Source organism: Corvus brachyrhynchos, unplaced genomic scaffold (genome assembly GCF_000691975.1).
Source record: "Corvus brachyrhynchos isolate BGI_N302 unplaced genomic scaffold, ASM69197v1 scaffold253, whole genome shotgun sequence".
Taxonomy (NCBI): domain Eukaryota; kingdom Metazoa; phylum Chordata; class Aves; order Passeriformes; family Corvidae; genus Corvus; species Corvus brachyrhynchos.
This window is the reverse complement of record NW_008237231.1, coordinates 118671-140192: the sequence shown is the minus strand read 5'-3', so window position 1 is coordinate 140192 and position 21522 is coordinate 118671. Positions and strand designations below refer to the sequence as shown.

At 39.5% G+C, this 21522-nt stretch overlaps 1 protein-coding gene across 9 annotated transcripts in view; it reads right to left on the bottom strand.

The window, feature by feature from the left end:
* Positions 1-21522, bottom strand: part of GRIA4 (glutamate ionotropic receptor AMPA type subunit 4) — a 222458-nt gene that overhangs the window by 200320 nt on the left and 616 nt on the right. For all 9 annotated transcript variants that reach the window (XM_017729503.1, XM_008630109.2, XM_017729504.1 and 6 more), the window contains exon 2: positions 20550-20708. In XM_017729503.1, the coding sequence (XP_017584992.1) occupies positions 20550-20708 (159 nt within the window). The remainder of the gene's footprint in view (positions 1-20549; positions 20709-21522) is intronic.

Genomic DNA, 21522 nt, shown 5'->3' with positions numbered 1-21522 from the left:
CCACCAGTACTCTTAAGGTCATCAGCTGAATCACTCTACACTAGTAATTTTATGATGTTCCTAAATATGCAGTAGATGACTGTAGGTACTCTTACACTTTTTAGAAAGGACTGTTTTACCCAGATATGAGGTAAATAAATCAGTTCAGTGGTTCTGGGACATAAGACTACTATCCCCAGCTGGGAGGGGGAAACACATAATACTATCTTGCCCACTTAGATATCTAGCATGTTAGCAAGTCTGTAGAAATTGCCTTGGCATATGTAGAGTGCAAAACAAAAGCTTTGAGGAGGCGAGGATACGCAGGTAGTATTTGCCATTTTTGGAGGATCACATGTCCCAGGGTGTCAATTCTTTTCACCAGTTCCTGGAACAGGCAGAACATTTTCACTGCACCCTCCTGCCACATGGTATTACCACACCAGTCCTCTGATGCTAACAGACAACGCCAAACCATGGTCTTGCTTTATGACAGTGCTCTGTGGGACTAGGTGTTACCGACCCAGGCTGACGGTGAGGACAGGGCCCCCCCAGCACTACAAAATTAGAAGTGTACACGAAGATCTGCAGTGGACACAGTGGAGTAATTCTGTCCTACCCTGCCTGCCATGGTGCCTCACGTCTGCACTTTATTACCTACTGAGGGTAATAGGCCGTTAGCTTAGGAGAACAGTGCTATTAATGGATTCTGTTACAATATAATGCTTCGTTAACAGAGCTCTCAAAGAAATCAACAACTTCAAAACTCCCATAATCAATCCAATTTAATCTGATATATGCTCTGTCAAATTGCATTTCAAAAGGCTTTTATAATACCGAAATTCAGTTATCTAATAACAGCATTAGCAATGTTAATTTTCTAATCAGAACGCAAAATCATTAATTAACCATGCCTTCTTTAACTAAAAGAAGCTGCAGTTCCTAATCAGTAACCCTACGAATCCTTTGATGTTTATGCATAGAAAGGGTACATTCTCCTCTGGAAATACCTGTGAGGCTTTCATTAGTGCTGGTGTTTGCGTTGGACACAAAATTGCTTCCTTGGTTCTGAGCCTCTCCCGTCCTTCCATCTTGTGCCATTACCTACAGCCACAAGAGGCCGGTGCTCAGTAGCACGAGCAGCACTCCTGGGTGGTCCTCGCTTCCTGGAAACAACACTCAGTTGTCCAAAGACACCTCAGGTCAGTCCCAGCAGTCCAAAGACGTTGGTTTGCCATCATGCCTAGCCTGTCCTTATTTTAGCACAGGAGCACATAAAAGAACCTGTAATTGTAACAGGATTGGAAACCTGCCCCAGAGCAAGAATGGCAATTTTGCCTCAGGTAGAGGATCCACCTGTCTCTGGAAGTGCCCAGACGGGAGTAATTCCCCTGAATATGTTCCCAGCACTCAACTATTTATATTTACCGCTCCTGGGTCTTTCTGAGTGGTCTGAACTCATGGATCTCTGCCAGTGCACAGCTAATTTGAACTTGAATCCATGCAAACTGCTTGCATCCCCATTTTTCTTCAGAAAAAGGTCCCACAGGACTACCACTTGTCATGCAAAAAACACATCTGTTTGTTGTTTCATTGTTTGTTTGCTTGTTTTGAATCTGCTGCTTAAAAACTTTTTTTGGGAAATGCAGAAAAAATATATGAAATAAATAATTTTAATTTACACCGTTATTACTTAAACTCCGAAGGTTCATTCTGCTCTCTGGAAACAATTGTTTCTATACCTCAATTGTTATTAAAAAGTCAGCACAGACATAAATTTTCCTTTAGAACAGCCCAACAATAAACAGAGGGATTATTTTCAGAATTTTTTTTCAGGCCAAGATTAATATGTGAGAAGCTTACACTACATATTTAATATATTATTTCAACAAAAGTTAAAAGCAGAACAGTAAAACAATAGTTCAGCAACTTTTCTTGCCATTTACAATCAGGGAATTAATTTTCCTGGGAAAAAACTGTGCTCCATGCTCCAGGAATACACCCTTTAAATTTGATGATAAACCAACTAGCAACTGAATATCCCACACTAAAATTAAATGACAGCTTTAATGTTACTAGGGAAAATAAAACATATCGCTAAGGCTATAAACTTGTTCATGACAACACTATAAGATAAAAACAAGAAAGCAAGAACGCATGCACCATTTTTACTTTCATAATATTAGATTTCCATGTAATAGCTTATTTGCTCATTAAAAAAAAATTCCTATCTTTCAGACAGAGCATTCACAGAGAATAAAGACAACCATAAAACACAACCATCATGAAGTTTCTTACACCTATATCTAAATAAGTAAATGGCTCTCAGACTGTGCTCCATCTGTCAAGAAGCTAGTGAGGGAATTTAGTCCCCTTCAAGCCTGCTGGCAACTGGTTCCTTAGCCTCAAGCAAGTATTTCACTTTGTTTCCCACATTTGTAAAGTATTGTGCTCTGGCCTGAAGAACAATGAAATGTTCTCAATGCCTTGTTCAGCTGAGCATTTCGAAGGAAATATGCTTAACTCTATGCATACACGTAATTGCAATGATTTTGACATAATAGGTTTTCCTGAAAAAGCACAAAAATTTTTTCTGAGATGAGCCTTGAAGAACATCTGTAACTTATGTTTTAAAGTAGAATTGCTAAAAGCATATTGGATGGGTCATAAAGTAACCATTATTTTCAATTGTAGGCTGGCTACAAGTAACTTGTAGCTGATAGGGTGTAATTTCTTTCTGAAGTATAAAAGTGCCCCCTTAAACTCTCAGCGATGGGGAATAGGATCCTGCCCTGACATGATTATGCCATTGATTTCCTTCTCTTTCAACATTTTTATGTATTTTCAGTTTTTAAAATAGCAGATCATTGCTGATGAGAACATCTAAAAAAAATGAAATTTCTGTGTTTGGCACATACATGAATAAACTGTTGGAAATTGGACCTCGAGTCATTTTGCCATGATATTTGCTTAGGAGATGTTATTGCACACACAGCATAGATAGCTGAGCACTGAATCTTTCTGAAATTTGCAGCTGTCCTGGAAACTATAAAAGAAGTTGGTTTTGGCTGATTTTACTTATTTTACAAACAGAAACAGAAACAGAAGTTGATAGTTAAAGTCACTTCACCAAACTACTGATTCTGTAATTGGGTGAAACCATTTATGTGCTTCAGCAGAAACCCTACCGACCTTTTTCTTGGGACAAAATAAACTGCCTTTGACATTTGGTGATCCAATTGGGAGAAAAATTCAGCCCTGTTTTTCAGAAAAGTGAGAACAGCATCTCCCATTAGCTTTCTGGCTGATGGAACAGCGTGTGTCGTCAGCACACCACTCCTGGAAATAAGGCACCAAATGCCTGATCAGTAGAAAATGAATGAATCATAGACTGGGTGGAATTGGAAGGAGCCTGAAAGGCTGTCTCATTTCAACCTCTGCCAGGGGCAGGGACACCTTCCACTAAGCCAGGCTGCTCAAAGCCCCATCCAACCTGGCCTTGAACACTTCCAGGGATGAGGCATCCACAGCTTTTCTGGGCAACCTGTTACAGTGCCTCACCACCCTCACAGGAAAGAATGTCTTCCTAATACCTAATCTAAATCTTAGCATAACTTCCAGGAGGACCTGCTCCATGACTTTGCTGGCCACCAAGGTGAGACTGACTGGTTTCTAGTTTCCTGTGTCTTTCTTTTTTCCCCTTTTTAAAAACAGAGGTTATGTTTCCCCTTTTCCAGCCAGTGGGAACTTCACCTGCCTGCCATGACTTTTTAAGTATGCTTCTGAATATCATTTTATAAGCAGGTGTTTTCACAGTAGGCAATCAATGGAGTATGATGGCTTTTTTTGACCTTCAAAAACTATAGGTACCTTTTTCATTCAAAATCTATGAATTATGTTCCCAACTAAACTGCATGATGTAGAGTAAAATAAGTTAGTGGCCCTGGAAGTTTGTGTTCCCACAGACTCTCTGAACACCCAGGTGTGGGGACGGGTGGAGGCCACGGAGCCTCCCAGCCAAGCCCTGATCCAGACAAAGAACTATCCCATTTAGGAGCAAAGTAACATACATCTGACACTAAGCCTTCACACAAACAGTGCATTGTATTAAATATCATTTTCATCCTAAGAGTCTAAAGACACAAGAGAAAAGGATATTCTGAATAAACAAAGAACTTTCATTTTCTATCTTCCACTACATCTTCCATTTAAAATGGTATTTCAAGCCATGGGCATATATACTGCAGAGTATTTACACATTTATTCACTTTTAGGTTAAAAGCATTCCTAGTTACAATAATTATCTCTAATGATCTAAAATTATGTACTCATCATTTTCTTATAGTTGATTACTTCTCCAAAGCCAGCCTGATGGTTAGGCAATCGTGTGCTCTGCTATCTAGACTCAAGTTACAGTTGAGTATGTGATATACTGAATATACCTTACACTTCCTACACACTTTTAATTTAGCCTGAAAAACAACTGTTGAAGCAGGTGATTGTATGTTAACGAGAGAAAAATTGTGGAAAATTTATTACCTAAACATGGTTTTACGTAATTAAATCAATGACATATCATCTATCGTATCACCTAAATTGATAAGCAATTCCTGGAATATTTAACATTAAGTCAGTTAAACTTCTATATCCAAGAACAAATGGAATGGACGTGGTTAAGAATTACTTTATTTAATACATCCAAAGTTTAAATGGCTGCTATTAAGTAACTAGAGAAATATCTGCCACAAAACATACACAACATCATGGCTGATCCTGGAGCTTTTGCATTCAACAGCTCACATTGTGCTTAAAGCTAAGTTTCAGAATTCTGAACATTTGTGATGAATGTACATTTGTCCTATTTCCAGCCCCTCTTCCTGGAATGTCTTTGAGAGCCCAAGAAAAATAGCTGCAGCAAGACAAAATGGAGGAAAGAAAAATTCTACACATTCTACTGAAGCATCTATTATCTATGCACCATCTTCCATTTATCTTTCTTGCACTGCAAAGCCAGCCCAGTCTATTTGTCTACCTCCTATTAATGAATTATGAATATACCTGATAATTAAAATTCGGTATTTACAATTCTGGCTGTGCAGTGGTACAATGTGTGATTCAAAGCTGTCGCTCTGTGTTAAGAACAAGGTATGCAGATCTCCAGGTCTCTGGCAGCATTTCAAGATGTCTTGCTAGAAACACTTAGCAGACGCTCTTATGACATGGACACAGTGTATTAACCCTGAAGAGCAAGAAAAAAACCCCACGTAGTTTCAAGGCATACAAACAAGCACCAATTATTTTGCTTATTAAAAAGTCTGAAAGTTTCCCTCTGAAATCACCTCTTTTTGGAGTCACTTATATTCATCTTAGTGGCTGCAATTGAGCTTTTAATGGCAGAATTCTCCCTGCAGTAAGCCTGAAGCTGATAATCAGCATTTTTATGCTCTTACCTCTATGGAAGAAATGCTGATGCCTTCTCCAGCCCCGCTGCCCAATCACCCTCTCCTGTGGGGATGCAGGTGGGCAGCTCCATGTCTGGAGCCCAGCAGCTGGCAGGCAGCCACGGAGGTGGGTACTGCTCCTCACGGCTGGAGCTCAGGGCAGGTTTGTTCCATTACTCTCAAAGAGCTGCTGCTTCCCCGACTTTTGAACAACTTTACCAGCTAAACCTCACCCCGTCCGATAACCAGCCCTGCCTGTCACCCAAATGCGAACACATCCCTTCCCCAGGTCCAGCTGGGATGGGACAGCGGCTGCAGGGACACCAGCATCCTGCAGTGAGGAGGTGCCACAGCCCTTCGTGGGAGCCCTGACACATCCCTGGTGGCCGTGAGGCAGCAGCTCCTCCGCAGGGTGGTAATGACCCGTGAAACAGCATCAATCCAACACAACACCTGCCCCCGTGTGCCTCGCTGAAATGGAAAGTACCAGCCCTGCCCACATTCACCCACTTTGGAGTTTTCTTTTTTTTTTTTTTTTAAGATTTCTAAGATTTATGAAGGTGATTCTTATTGGTTTTGAATTTGAGACAAAACAAAACAAACTCCAAAAAAACCCAAACAAAAAAATCAACATCAAAGCAAAACCATCATCCCAAGCGTATTTGAAAGATCACACCTGAATGGTCACATCTCTTGCTCACGCTTGATCACATCACTAACAAAGACATGCACGTTAGAAGGACATCTTCTGCCCTCTCTGCAGAAGGACTTTCCTTCAGGTCACAGTTGGTCTTTTTGACTAGAGAATGCAGAAAACACAGATGGCAGGTATGACAAAAAATATGAAATATATATATGTAAAGATCATCCCTGATAGTTGGCAGGTTCCTTTCATAAAGCTTGGTGGATGTGATGGCCCAAGAGGGAAGGCAGAAGGAAGGACAACACCACATCAGGCAGTTCACTGGGACTTGACTTCACTCATCTCCAGCGGCCTGTTCTTGTTTTTCCGGGGTGCCCTCATTACTGCCTACACCCAAGAGATCTGCTGTAGTCTCTTGAGATCCAGAGTGTGCTCTGGGCAACACCATGGACAATGACAGAGGAGCAAGAGGGGCAGAACAAGCTGCTGAAAATCACTGTCATCCTCTGAGCATGTGGAGTGGGACAGAGGTGACTCACTAAATGCTTCTATAGTGCATGTGCACATCCCTGAATATTAGAAAACAATAATTAAGTTGAAATATGTAAGGACAGCACCTAAAATACAGTTAAATGGACTACTTGCTGCTCAGGGACAAATTTCACTTTGGTTTTACACTCTGCAAATTCTGAAAACTGCCTTAAGTCTCTGAAATGTCTCTGACTTCCCCACCCTGTGAGGGACAGCAGAGCACTGAGCCAAAGTTTTGCCCTGGGAATTTCTAGCTGCTCTTTTTTTTTTGTTCTCCCACTGGGTGCTCTAAATAAGCAATTGGATGAATGCTATCACAGAGTTATTATTTCTGTAATAAATTTTCAAAACTACCTATATGTATAACTGTAAGCCAAAGTCCTTCAGGAACTGTCATAAATCCAAAAGCTGCCTGAGTGCTAGATTTAGTATTTTGATCATTGAAGTGGCTGAAAGTAATACAAAAATACATGTACAAAAGGACAGCTCTCTGTCAGCTATACACATTTACACAGACTTCTGGGCAACAGTTTCAACCAGAAATTAACAAGTTGGTCTAAGTAAATTAACTGCCATCCAGGCTTCCAACAGAGCATTGGAATTTGCCCTGCCAGGATGCGCAATGCTTAAAGTACTTAAGAAGTCTCTTCCTGAAAAGTGTCTCCTAAAGGTTTACAGTTCTCCACATAAAGCCAAAATACACCATTTTAAAGGTATTTAAATATTTTATAGTGCTTTCTCTACATACAGATGGAAGAAATGAAGTTAGATGTTTTTGCATGTATCTGTCTCTGCACCTCAACCTAAGACACCATCCCAAAATGCTGTAGTGTGGCTGCAGTGAGCTGTTCCTATTATCCCAAACCTCCTTTCTTGGATACAAAAAATGTCAACCAAGTGCATAATTCGAAACACAAGTAACAATCCTAAGAAAACACTCCAAGCTCCAAAAATTAATCTGGGTAGGGGCTCTACTGGATGAACTGTAGATGCAGGAGAAGAAGGCCCCAAGAAGGACAGGATTGCCAGCCATGTTCTGCTCTCCTCATGTCCTTCACAAAGCCAAATGGAGATGGAATTACCCGGGTAAACACAGAAGTGGCAGAAATGAGATACTCCAGCAAACCTTGACTGCAATCCTTTGAGGCCACTGTGAGGTGTTATCATTTCCAGCGGATTACAGCCAAACAGACATCAGGGACAAAAACATCTGTTTGGTGTGGATTACAGCCAAACAGACATCAGGGACAAAAACGCCTGTTTGGTGAGGATGAAGAGAAGAGAGTGAGAAGTATTACAGCACAACCTGTGAGATTGCCTTCTCATACAATGATGATGGGCCATGGTAGAAGTATTTCATCCAGTGTGGCACTGGGAATGGCCATATCCATGCTGCCCCCAGTGGAGGTCGGATGTGGGTTACAACTGGCTATATAGGGTGCAGAATTGTGGTACATCCTCAATTTTAGGATGTCTGAGCCATTATTTTGTCTCTTGAAGTCAAGCATCAGGATAGCCAGCCACATTAATGGACGTGACAAACAATTCTTTCAGTCACCCATGCTACAGATGCAGGGAGACAGTCTGCTTCGTTAATGCTTCCATCTCTGTCTGCTGAGAGAGTTGACAAAAAGGGGCAGGTTCCCACTAAAAGCTGGAATTGTTCTGTATTCTCAATGTGGAAAGTTAAGAGCCTATATCAACAAGAGAAAAAAAAGCAAACCCTAGGATTCTCTATCACTTTTCTATTTTTGTCTCAGTGAAAAAACTATAGCAGTACTTTGTTATGGTCACATACCATAAGGAACTTATCATCATCACAGCACTAACAAGAGGTACAAAGTTTTGAAAGCTTGACATTGAACCTTTTAATTTTAGTTAAATGTGAAACACTTTTATTTGGGCCAAGAAGAGGGCCCAAGGGATTTTATTTCAGTGGATAGGAACTGCTAATTTACTGTGCCAATAATCCAACAGTTTGCAGACAATACTTTTCACAGACAGTACCAGACAGGAAGGCAGTACATTATTGTAATGCACATCTTAAGGAATCAACAGGCTTAAAGCAATACCTGTGTGTTACATTTTTGGTGGCACACACTTAACTCTCTTAACTAGTACTTCTAAGACCTACATGATGTGCAGTCAAGAAAGAAAAATATCTTATGTAAGCATGCTCCCTCTGAACTGGAGAGATTATCCTTTAATGTTCTCCTGCCTTTTATAGGCACAAGAGGAAAAAAAAACTTCTTCATGGTGCCGATTCCTCTCATTCACATTCTCTTTCATGACTTCATTTGTGCAGTCAATTGCTCACAGACGTGAATAGAAAGGTGGCAGTACAGCCCTGCTTTACCTTATCAAATATAAGGGAGGAGGAGGGTGAGGCCCTGGAGAGCAGTTTCTTGAGGTGATGCTGCTGGAAGTGGATATCCATACCCTTTCAAAGGGGTAACATTATGCTGGATCTCATTTTAATCTCAGGGACACTATGTAAGTGCAAGGAACTGCAATAATTATTATTATCCTATTATTGTAATTGCTCAAAGGATTTTCTGCTAGTCTCCCATTTAGCATAGCATGTGAACATCTGACAAAGAAAATGTGATTAAGGTGTGAAGCTCTGGTGCCTGCCAGCTGAAGAGCAAAAGATTCCCATCATAAACAGTAACTGAAAGAATGATGGGTTTTCTGGTCCTTTCATCAGGAAATAAAAATACAGTAGTTCTTCAACATCTGTTAGAGACCCAGAAAAGAGTGGAGGGAAGCAATCCAATTCATCTGCATGAACTGTTTTTTGTGGTACAGCACCACCACTCCCTCAAAGTGCTGACATGTTGGAGTCCAAGTCTGACTTGGGGGAGTAAAACAGAGATGGGAACAGGCAGAGTTTTTCTGAGGTCATATAAGGACGTAATTTCTTTTCTGTTTGTAACAAATAAGCAAATGGTTTTTTGCTGTTTCCCTTTCCTTCCTTTCCCTGCAGTAGTTAAGCTGACAGTTATCTGCAATCAATACATTACAGGAGCTAATAAGCTGCTGTGTCTGCTGGTGCTGAACCCAGAAGCCACAACAGCCTGTGCCTAGCTGTAAGGTAAGGTTGGGACATTCTGACTTAGCTTCTGGGATGCAAAGATACTCTTCTTGGTGGTGCAGAGCATGGGAAGCACCATGTCAACTGCTTCCACTGGTGGTGCATCTTGAATACTGCTCCCATTTTGTCATGTAAAGCTGGGGCATGTAACAATAAAAAACCAGGGAGAGGAAGAGAGCTGATGGAAGAGAACAGAATTTTATTTGTGTCTCTTGGAACAGTATTATTTAGTCTTATGCTCTTCCGTATTTTTTAACTCCTCCTGTGCTTCACTGGACATGTGGACTAGGTGTTACTTCCCCCTCTGTACTAAGTTTCCAGCTTGGCACAACCACATGTTCACCTTAAAGTTTTTTAAAGTCATGTCAGCTCACACCAGCTATAATCCCTGGTTCACACACACCAGCCATACCTTCCAGCTGTTTTCAGAAGCAGAAAATACCCCACACAGCAAGAAGTGCTCCATGTCAGTCTGTTCTCTGCTCTCTGAAACCTCTTTCCCCAAAACTGAATAATGGTGTTTCTTTAAAACACGGCTCCTGATGTATCTTGAACCCCTTCTCCCTCCCAACTGAGGGTCAATGGAGGGCAAAGAGCCCTTCAGGAGCTTCAGGAGCAAGATTTCAAACTCATTAAAGCCCTTACTCCAGGTAATCTCTCATTTCTGAGTCTGCAAAGGTGCCTGAAGAACCAGGGCACACCACCTGCCACCTGTGCTCCAAATCATCTCACACAGCACCTGCTGAAACCTTGTCAATTATCTGCTGCACACATGGATTTGCACTAACTGTACCTGGTTCTTTTTCTGAGTTGTCTGAAAACAGCTTTCCATTTTCCAGCTGATTTTAATAATAACTGAAAAATAAATTATTTAATTAAAACATTTAATGGATGGAGTGGTAGTAAACAGGACATTGTAAATACAGCTATTAGTACACCAATAAATAATTGTTGAGGTCTTCTGTTACTATTTGTCCCTGTTTTAGTGACTTATATAGTATAAGGAAAGAAAGGGTTTGTCCTTTTTTTATTCTTTCTATATACATTTGCTATTCAGAATAGTGCAACAGATCATCAAAGACAGCTATGGGAGCACTTCTTGTATTCCTTTATTCGGTCTTTTGCTTTCTGCAAATATTCTTGTGTTTTAAATCTCATTCATTGTCATGTTTTGTTCAGGACGCAATCTCCTCTGACACACAAAGCAGATGAAACTAGGGATTTCCAAAGCTAAATTCATAACTCTTGATCTCTTAACAGCCCAGAGGCTCCAGGTGAAAGCAGTAATAGATTCACATCCTCTGTGGCTCGTAGAAAGTGAAATATGTGTAACATATATGACCATTAAGTTGTACTTGTAGGTAGATGAATCTGTGAATACAAACAATGGGGATTAGCATACATTTGTTAGCAAAAATGTACTTAAAGGTCTTGGAACCTGTTTACCAAGCTTCTACTACTGTTGCTTCAAGCCACAGTCCCTGCTGGGGTTAGGAGATGTTTTTTTCTTATGAGAGGGAAAAAGCCCCACTGTTTGTATCCACCTTAAGTATTTTTCAAGGCAAGTTGAAACTTGAAAAAACTAAGTCCTCACATCTTGGCACACCTAAGCCATGCTACTAAGGGCGTCCCACACCACCCTTCTGTGCTGTGCTGTACCAACCATCCAGAACAAACCTTAGGGGCTCTGGGAGCTTCACAGCTCTGAAAACTGGATGAAAATCATGCTGATTATGTAAAGACCAACAATAAACCCAGCGGGCATTTTTTTTCTTGCCTACTCTGTATGGCTCCTACATTCAACACAGGTAAAGACACTGGGTGACATATCCCAATGATGTGTTGATGATATGACAGTTTATCTGTGATTTTTTTCAGTCTTCAAGTCAACACTGGATTTATTCAGGAAAAAAAATTAAGGGTTGGATAAAGGTATTGAGGCTGGCTGACAAGCATCTTGATGATCTCACTGGGTGTCCAAAATGGTCCCATCTAGCCTTAGAATACAATAATCTGTGAACATTATTACATGCTATCCACACTCCCACTTATTTTGGTGACCTTTACTTTTTCTTCTTGGAAGCAATGATGCTCATAGCCATCAGTCAACATTTCCTCCCCCAGACTGCTTTCACATCTCTCCTACATCATCTGTAAGGACTTGGATCACTTCCATACGGGACGACACCTGACCTTCCAGACACGCACGTTCATGGGACATACGTAATCCTGCAAGAGATGCCAATGAAGGTCCTCCCAATACACCTCTTATGCTCTTTTTCTTGGACCTTTGCTTGTGCCTGCAGACAGCAACTCTAATGATTATCTATATAACATATCACTTACAGTATTACTCTGCTGCTTTTACCACCCAAGAGAAGCACTGAACAAAGATAATGATTTCTAAAAAAAGGACCTGAGAAAGAAAAACCCCTGACCAGTTCTCAACTGGAGGTCACACACCAAGATACAGAGACGGTGTTAACAGGATGTGCAAGCAGCCCCAGAAGCCAGCTTTTTACTTGGCTTGTCCGTTCTACTTGGAGGGTAAGTGAGAAAAACTCCTGACTCAGCCAAGACCCCATGACTATTGATTTTTAAAGGAAATTATCCTCCCAGCTGCAGTGTTTTTGAAAAGTCCACTCTTAAACACTCCTCGCAGTTTAAACGAATGGAAATTACGAAGGCTGGAGGCCTTTATTAGCAAACCTCACTGGGACAGATCCACACAGAAAACCTGGAGGAAATCACTAAATGAAGATCCTACACTACTCTGCTGAGACATAAGGTCTGTAAAATCTTCTCCCCTTTTCCCCTCATCAACTTAGGTGAGGAAACAGAGGGCTCAGTGTATTGATGGACACATGCTATTTAAAAAAAATTATAGCTTTTTCTCCTGAATTTTACATGAATGTATCCGTGTTTGATATCTTTTTCCCTTATACTCAGTGTTTTCCAGACCTTAACACAGCATCATCCAGATCTATATTTCATGTTAACTACTCGCATGAAACACTTCTACTGAACATCAGGAATATTAAAGTAGAACAGGAAACTTTTGGGGATAAATAATAATCTACGTTTTGTATTTTCTTTGCGCTATTTCCTCTCCTTCTGCTGTTTCTACCTTGAATATGTATTACATGAATCACTTTACCCACTGGGAAAACAGATCAGACCCTGACATTGTGGTATCAGTGAAATCTCTAATAAAAAGAAATCACAGAATGGTTTGGGTTGGAAAGGGACCTTGATGATCATCAAGAATGAAGCATAATGCATACCTGAGGAAGAAATTAACAAAACCAGAATATTTTTTATAATAATTCCTAATTATTTTGCAAAATAATTTCTAATATTAACATATGCATACCCTCTTACATTGCAATGTGAAAATGTAAATTCCATATCCTTGGACACAGGCAAGTAAAACATGAAAGTCTCAATTCTTTTCAGCAATTAACTCTCTCTACCTGTAAACTTTCCTAAACCAATTTGATGGATAGGCACTAGGAATACCTGAACTGTACAAAAAGATGATGTGCAATTAAAAATGAAGTTCCATTTAGGGGTTTAAAAGTTTACTATGAAAATACACCGTAGAAGCAACTGGAAGACTGTGCGTGCAGAAATGGCACATGATCTACCCCACAGAGGGTCTGAAAGTGAGAAACAGAAGAGCTGTTTTGAGTAGTTAAATAATTATGTATTTTAATATGTCTTCAAACTGTGTTTAAAGCCTTTCCCCAAAAATAATCTAATAAATAAGCTAGTGAAAAGTGTAAGTACTTCTTTCTCTTGGGTTGTATTTGTATTTACCGGAAAAAATAACTGCATGTTGGCCATGAATATAGTGAAAGGTACTGCACAAGCCTGCATGCTTCAGGAGCAATTGCTGCATATAAATACAACACTGAAATAGCCTGTGGAACACAAGAAAACAGTTGCCCAACTGACTCTCTTTGTAAACAGGCAATTATGTACCAGGGGTCCAATGTCTAAACATTTTGGTTTTTAAAAATAACAGGAGTTAAGTAATTTAATACTTTTAAAAATTTGAGCTATGAGATTAAAAATGAGAACATATTCACCTTGCAAAAAAAGTGGATTCCTACTATTCCTTCTTTATGAGAGGTTCCAATCTGCAATCACTGCTCAGGTAGAGCCACTATTTAGATCAAAACCAGCTCTGTCTGGGGGAAAAAACTGCAGGACAAGGGCCAGTGTTTGTATTGGAATTTATTAATGTCAGCATAGCTGGTCAAAACCTAGCCATTACAGTAGCTCTGTTGTAAGTATCCTGGTATTCCCACTTGAGTCCAACATAAAATTTCTCTATAGTCAGCTCTGGAAGAACTGGTGAAGAGGAAGGACGAGCTGGGTCTCCCCAATGCATTGCCAGGACAAGGGTGACAAGATATGTGTCACTGTGGTTCCATCTTCTTACCATAAGAAGCCAGGAACTCAATAGCTGCAATTATTTGTACAAGTCAGGCAGACACTTCATCTGGACCATGGGAAAAAGAGTAGGGAAGAAACACAGTCCTCACAAGGAAGTAGCACTACCGAGAGAAGACACTTGCCCTATGCATTATTGCACAGAGGAGGACAGATTCTCCTAAGTGCTCAGGAGCAAGCAGTTCCCAACAGGAGGGCAGGCGCTGCTAACAACTCTGGAAAATACTAGAATGTCTCTGAGTGCCAAAATGCAGGGTAGCCTTTCTATTTGAACTTGGGTGCCTGAAAGCAGATATCGTTAATATAGAATTTTTGAGATTACTTAAGATATAACTGCATTGACAAGCAACTGAATCCATATCAACATTGACAAAAACCAGTAAGATCTTTAAAAGCCATAATAAAACCCAGAAGCTATGTAAGAAGCCAAACTAGACAGAGGAAAATGTTAAAACTTCTGAGAAAATTTTTAAAAGTAAAACAACACCAAAATTTCCAAACAAGACACTGTGATCAGATACTTTTGAGTGAATTTATTTTCCAAAATTCAGAACAATTCTTTATTTACACAGGAATAAATGATCTAGTTTGACTTTGTGTCCTATCACATAACTTTGGTATGCCCACCTCAGTTGCAGAAGCAGACTTGGTGCTGTACTAGTCCAAAATCTTTGCCTCAAGCTAAGTACCCAGAGGAATAGAAATCCACAGAAGAGGCCAATTTTTCCCTATAATTACACTGGTACAATCATAGGGACATCTTCACTTTTGCACTAGCACAAATTTCGTACCCTTTAATCAGTCATATATTAAGGAATAGGAACTATGAGAAATGATTATTTGGTCCAACATGTTTAAATACAAAGAACTTCACCTGTTCCCAATCTGAAACTGCACAATTCATAGTAGGATCTAAAACGGTTAAGAAATCAAAGCAGACGTCTTCCCTGCTCATGAACAAGCAAGTCTCAAAACAATCAAGACCTAAAAATGAAATGCATGAGTTATTTTGACTAGCATACAAACTTAGAATACAATGATAAAGCTGAAGTTAATCAATTTAATTTACTTGTTAAAGTGCTTTGTCCTACACAACATGTACCGCACTGCACTGGCTTCTGCAGGAGGAATGAAGGAACACAATCTTTCTTAGTAATGCTCTGAAATGAATATTAAATTATTTCTATAGGCTACTATAAAGCTTTTGAGTTTAGAGTTTTTGTCAGTCCAGTAGCATGCTAGGACAATAATTGTGTTTAATGCCAGGGAAATGGATGTTCTAGATTTTTAGGGTAGAAATCTGACTGTATGTCAGAGAAGGCCCATCATTTATTTTCTCAACAATAACCTTGAAAATTAAAACCAGACTCTGATGGACTGGAGATATTGACAGTTGATCTTCTCTCTGTTGTATGACTATTTACAAATATCACATTTAGAGATATGAAACTCTTCAAATATGGTTGTTCTTATCTCTTAAAAATATACAGAATCCTTCCTATGGCAGATGACACCCAAGTACACACACGTTCTTTGATTTCATCAGCAAGTGCTAATAATAAAAATATTAATAGAAACTGTTTTCAGTAATTGGAGTCTAGCTTGAGATAAATTCCATGAATTAAAGCAACACATTCACTTCAAAAGGATTTTTGTAATCAAACCTATCTTAGAAGGGTAAAATTTAATCCAGTTCCATCTTTCTAGCCAACTGGTACACTATCTGCTTTTGCAGTTAAAACCTGACTGTGTGGTAACTCCCAACACACTCCAAACTGCATCTTTGGGAATACTGCACTGCTCTTGATAGCAAAACACCATTCAGCTGTATGAAATCTCACTTTCTAAATAAAGAACACCATGGTTTTAAATGACACTGATTATTCAACCAAGGTTATGCTTCTATTGCTAAATTGAGTTGTAACTATAAAGCAGAATTAATAACCAAATTTAATGAAAATCCCATTATGATGCAGCTGAGTAAATCAAAGTTGAAACTGCTGTAGGTAAAATGACAGTCACAATATAAGAGCAATACTACATGCAAGTCTATTTCCTCAGCTTTCTGGAGGTAGCAGAAATTTAACTCCAAAATGACACTGCCTCTCCCCTCAGTAGCATGCACAAGCCCAGAGACAGACACACAGAGGGGGGAGGGTGGCAAGGGAGGCTCTTGTCTGTCCTCAGGATTGCCTCTGACCTCAGTAGACCTTCCCCAGAAACTTCACTCCCACTGGTGAGGCAGAATCAGACCCTCCCATTCCAGGTCATCAACCCCACATAAATCTAGAGGGCATAAGAATCAAAGCACTAACTCTTGAAGAAAGAGGAAAGTTATTCCAAGATAGAAAATTTTTGATTCCAGTGGCCTTTTCTTTTCATCCATGTGGCACATAATAAACAAGGTTATGTTCTGGGGGGTTGTACCTACTGGGATTAAAATCTAGTAAAAACGAACAGTGCAAAAGAGGAAAGAAGTGTCTGATTTTCCCTAAATCACACTTATTAGGTGAATTCGTATCAGAATACACATGAAGTCAAACAGACTCAAAGAGAAAAAAGCTTTACTTTTAGTATGAAACTCTAATGAAAGACTTGAATCAATCTCTCTTCTTCCCCTTTAGCCTACTTCTGTGCAAGAACTGCAGACCGCTAAACATTAAGGATTTTTTAAACTTCAACAGAAAAATACTCAGCCTCAAAACAAGAGCTGAAAGGCAAATAGCTATTTGTAAAATTATAGCACTACCTCTCCTAAGTATTCAAGCATGTTTAATGTTGACTGTGCTGCTGAGATATAATAATGTGCTATACAGATGGTGCACGGAGGGAAGAAAATTATTTTGTGTTCAGCTAAAGAATAAATATATACAGTCCTCTCCAAAAATCAGTGTATTGCTCCAGCATCTGAATGCAGGTAGATTTCTAATCATGAGCAGAATTTCCTGCTTATAAGGTGCAAACCAACGTATGCCAATAGACAAATGTTTCAGCTCCGGTGTATTGTGTTCTGATGAGTAAGAATCTTGTACTATTCATGTTTTGGAATAATTTCAGCTCTGTCAGTAAGAGGGATTCTCTGAATAATGTATGTAGTGCAAAAGAAATGAACAGAGTTTAAATGAAACACGCAAATGTGAAGGGAAAAGAAAAAGGACTGAAACCTCCAGAGTGATATAGATCAGATCAATTTTGCTAACTCACAACAGATTCTATCTGCTAAAGCAACATGTTTCATATGCATTCATGATTTAAAATAAAAATACTGATGTTCTAGGCCTGTTTGAAGAAAACAAAACCACATAAAATAACCACTGGAAATTAGCTATGACACTGAATACACAAAATGATTCCAATTCCAAAAGTACTCCTGGGTGAACATTTTGATGTATGTTTTTTACCTAGTGAAAAGAAAAAAAACATTAAAGTTTTTCCAGTGCTGCAGTGAGTTACCTGCTGGCATGCCATCCATAATCCTTTGGAATAATCTGTCTACTGTCCCTGACACATGCAAGGGGTCAGGCCCTGAATCTTCACAAGCAACCTCTGAAGCAAATGGAAACAGAAACAGAGGAAACTGGTAATGTCTCAGAGCTTTATGCTTGAACTCACATGCATATTCATCTCAGTCCAGCAGCTCTAAAGCTTTTGTGCTGTATATCTGGGGACATGTGCTCTGAGTAATTTCTGTGCAAACAGCAAGGTCCAAAGCCACCGTTTCACAGCAGTTCAGTAAAGAGTTTTCATTTCATATTGCCATGAAATCACTTAATTCAGAGCTAATGGTGGGGGTTTCTTTAATTAGGTTAGAAAAACTCACATCTGCGCTTTAGAAGCCTCTGTCAAGCCAGCAAATTCAATCACATGGAAACCAGTGTCCTCCAGCTATCAGACAATTGATTTTTGCAGGATTCTGCTCACATTTAGCTTAAGGAACATGAGATATGTTCATTCAGTTGCCAGTCGGTTTGCCTACATTTCATTAGGAGAAGATCTGTTGTTTAAAAAATATTCTTCAGTATTAAAATGTTTTTAAAAAGACGATGTAGTCAGATTATTGCCATGAGACTGGAAAACATGAAATAAACGCAAACGTGGACTAATGCAAAAATACATGTGGGTTTAAGTGGCAAATAGAAACATAAATAAGGCCTCTAGGATTATTTCTTTTTAACACAGACATACAGAATTATATGAGCATACACACACAAGCACATAAATATACTTTTCCCTTTCTTCTCTGCCTCCCCCCATACTACAAGAATTCATCATTTCTAAAGCCATTAAACACTTTGGAACTGAAACTGGGTTCAGCTTAAAGAGGGAAAAAAGGATCAGGTTATGAATCACTATTTCTATAAATGACAGCAAACATAATGGGAGATATGTTCCTCAGTTAAATTAAGGCAAAAGTAACAAGGTGGTTGGAATGAGAGAAGAATCTGCTGCAAACGGTGTAAACGGGCAAAGTTTTGAGCAAACACTTTTTGAATTTAAGGTGTTTAGTTTTGCACAGAAAAGTGGTCCAATTTTAGACAATTTAAAATTTGTGCAAATCAGAATTACTTCACTAACATTCAAATGGAAATACTGAGCAATATCCTTAATCCAGAAAGTAACAACAGCCTGAGAAATTCTCAGAACTAGATGCATAGGCAGAATCTAAAATAATTGAAATCACCTAAAATCACTGATTTTAGTACACAAATATTTTAGTCCCATCCTCTTTTACTAAAAATGTAAGTTTGAAAAAGGTACTGTGTCATTGGTCTCCATGGAATAAATATTATCAGTGCTTGCAAAAGTTGACATGAATTGTAATATTTTCTCAATGAACTACACCTGCATAGACCTGATTCCTTCCAGTTTCAAAGCATCTTCTGAAATGTTTTTACCTTAGGGAATTTGATATTGATTTCCATGGTAAACACAACTAATACATTGCTTAATACAGAATTCACACTTTATGGGACATCAGTCCTTCCTGCACAAAATGAATGGAGCCATTTTGGTAGCTCAGAAGCTTTTCCTCTTAAATAAGGTGGCAAGGTCATCTGAAACTTGAAGTAGCAAAGACTCGTATAAATAAATTTAGCAATCATACAATAAATTATTCATGAGAACTGCACAGCATACTGTACGTTTACATATTAAAAAGTGCCACAGAGATGGCAGTGAGAAAGTGAAGAGAAACACGACACGTATTTTAAAGGCACGATGAACACTAAGACATTCTCCAGCATGTTGCTATTTTAAACTCGCTCAGCAATGTTGCTTAGTGCATCTACTTCCAGAGGCAATTCACTCTTGAATGAAGAGGAGGGATTCAAAAACTTAAGAGCCACAGAGGAAAACCTACAGAGTCCTGAAATATGAACATCAAAGTAGTAATGCTACTACAGTCTTCAGCTTTGCCCCACTGTATACCACTGTCTTACATAATAACATGAACTCCTTTTAAGAAGCCAGACACACACGAAAATAAATAGAAATAATGCTTTGCCCCTCTCAGAGATTAGGCATATCTAGGACGTGGTTTTTTACCACTGATAAAGACCCTGAGGTGACTGAAGTGTAGCAAGTTCAGCTAATTAGACTTTGCTTTTTTTTTAGTAATAAATTAATTAAATATTACCTCATTTGTTAAGGGCATTTCTTGCTCTGTCTTCCTCTCATTGTGTATGTGCATCTGTGTCTATGTGGGAGGGTGTGTGTGTGTTTATAAAATATATAGTAGGACGAGAATATTTGTTCCAGTTGAGGTGGTCTGTGAAATCAACTAGATCAGATACTAACTTGATTTGGCACCAATGTATGGATGCATAGAGACATATCCACAGGATGTATGCATTACAAAATGGTAAGAGACATTTACAACCTAGAATATAAGAGCAGGGCTGCCTCAAGTGACATCACCAGATCAACTGCAGCGTCAAGCAACTCAGATTTATTATCCTGCACACCACTGCTTCCCTGTCTCCTTTCCAGCCATTAGAAAAGCATTTGGGAGTACACACATTATCATATATTATCAAATACACTCAAGGCACAGCATGCACAGAAGCAAACGAGTAACTGTGGGGTTTAATGCACTTATTGAGACATTCATAATTTTTCTTTACAACAACAAAATTCATCTCCATAGAAACCAGGAAGCAAGAAACTACAGTAATAACACTAAAGTAAATGTCACATCAGGTTAGTCAGCAGAAGGCAGGAGAAGGGATTTTGCTCCAGTTAGGAACTAACAAGGACTGCTGCCCCTTTTGCTCTTCTGCGAAGGGTATCTTTACCGAAGACAGACTTCCTGATGTATTTACAATGCAAGATAATGATGTGTTTTCCTGTTCTTGATACTGCAATTTACCCGTAAGGTGGTCAGATCAGTGGCATGTTTACTTACAGGCATTTGTTACAGCGAAGCTGTTAGCTGTTTCAATGTTGTCTACATGAGGAACCAAATTGAAAGGTGCTTCGGATGCATTGGGGCTGGTGTTATGAAGAAAGATTGCTAATCGAAAAGCAGTGTATTCCTGATCTGTGTTCCTGATGAAGAGACCACCTACAAAAAACAGGGGAAAAAAAAAGGCAAAGAGCAAAAGAAGCTGGGTAAATAATTTGCAAGCTACTTACTGTCTTGTTAGACTGAGCAACTGTCTCTCCTAAAGCTGCACAGTAAGGCAAGTCCTAAGACTTTAATGGATAAGGAACTAATAATATTCATAATCACAACCATTGCCTTTAAATCACTGTCTCAAATCGATTTTAACCTCCCTGATGCATTCATGCTTCTTTTCTGACTTCTCGGCTTTCAGCCTTTCATACATAAATACCCAGATTTGTCATGATTACAGTGACCTTTTAAAGTGTTTAGCCTCCATCTCCCTGAATCCGAACACACTGGTAACTCAGCTGCTCAACAGCCTCTCACATTAAGTGGCGGGCTGATTAAGCGGAACGATGCTTTCTGGATTAAAAAAAGAAAATACCAACTCGGTGCAGGATAATCTGCAGTGAAGAGGAATATAATGAACTTTTCTCCTCTGCAGCCATGTGCAGGCAGGGAGCAGCTCAGCCTTATTAGTAGCATCTTTACAAGTCCACATAAATGATGCAGTGATGGAGCTGAGCTGGAAAGAATTCAGATAGCTGCGTCCCATCCGAAACACGTCCGAAAGGAGGGAAGCAGGAGGCGATGGGAAAGGGGTGAGGATGGGGCACAGGACTACAGGGAGACAGTTACAAACCCCTAAACTTTCCAACTACAGAGAGAAACGAAGGACGGCGTTGCCTTTTACCCCCTATCCCCGCCGGCTACCGCAACCTCCGGTGCCCAGGACTCGCCATTCCTTCGGGAGTCCGGCAAAAACCAGGGG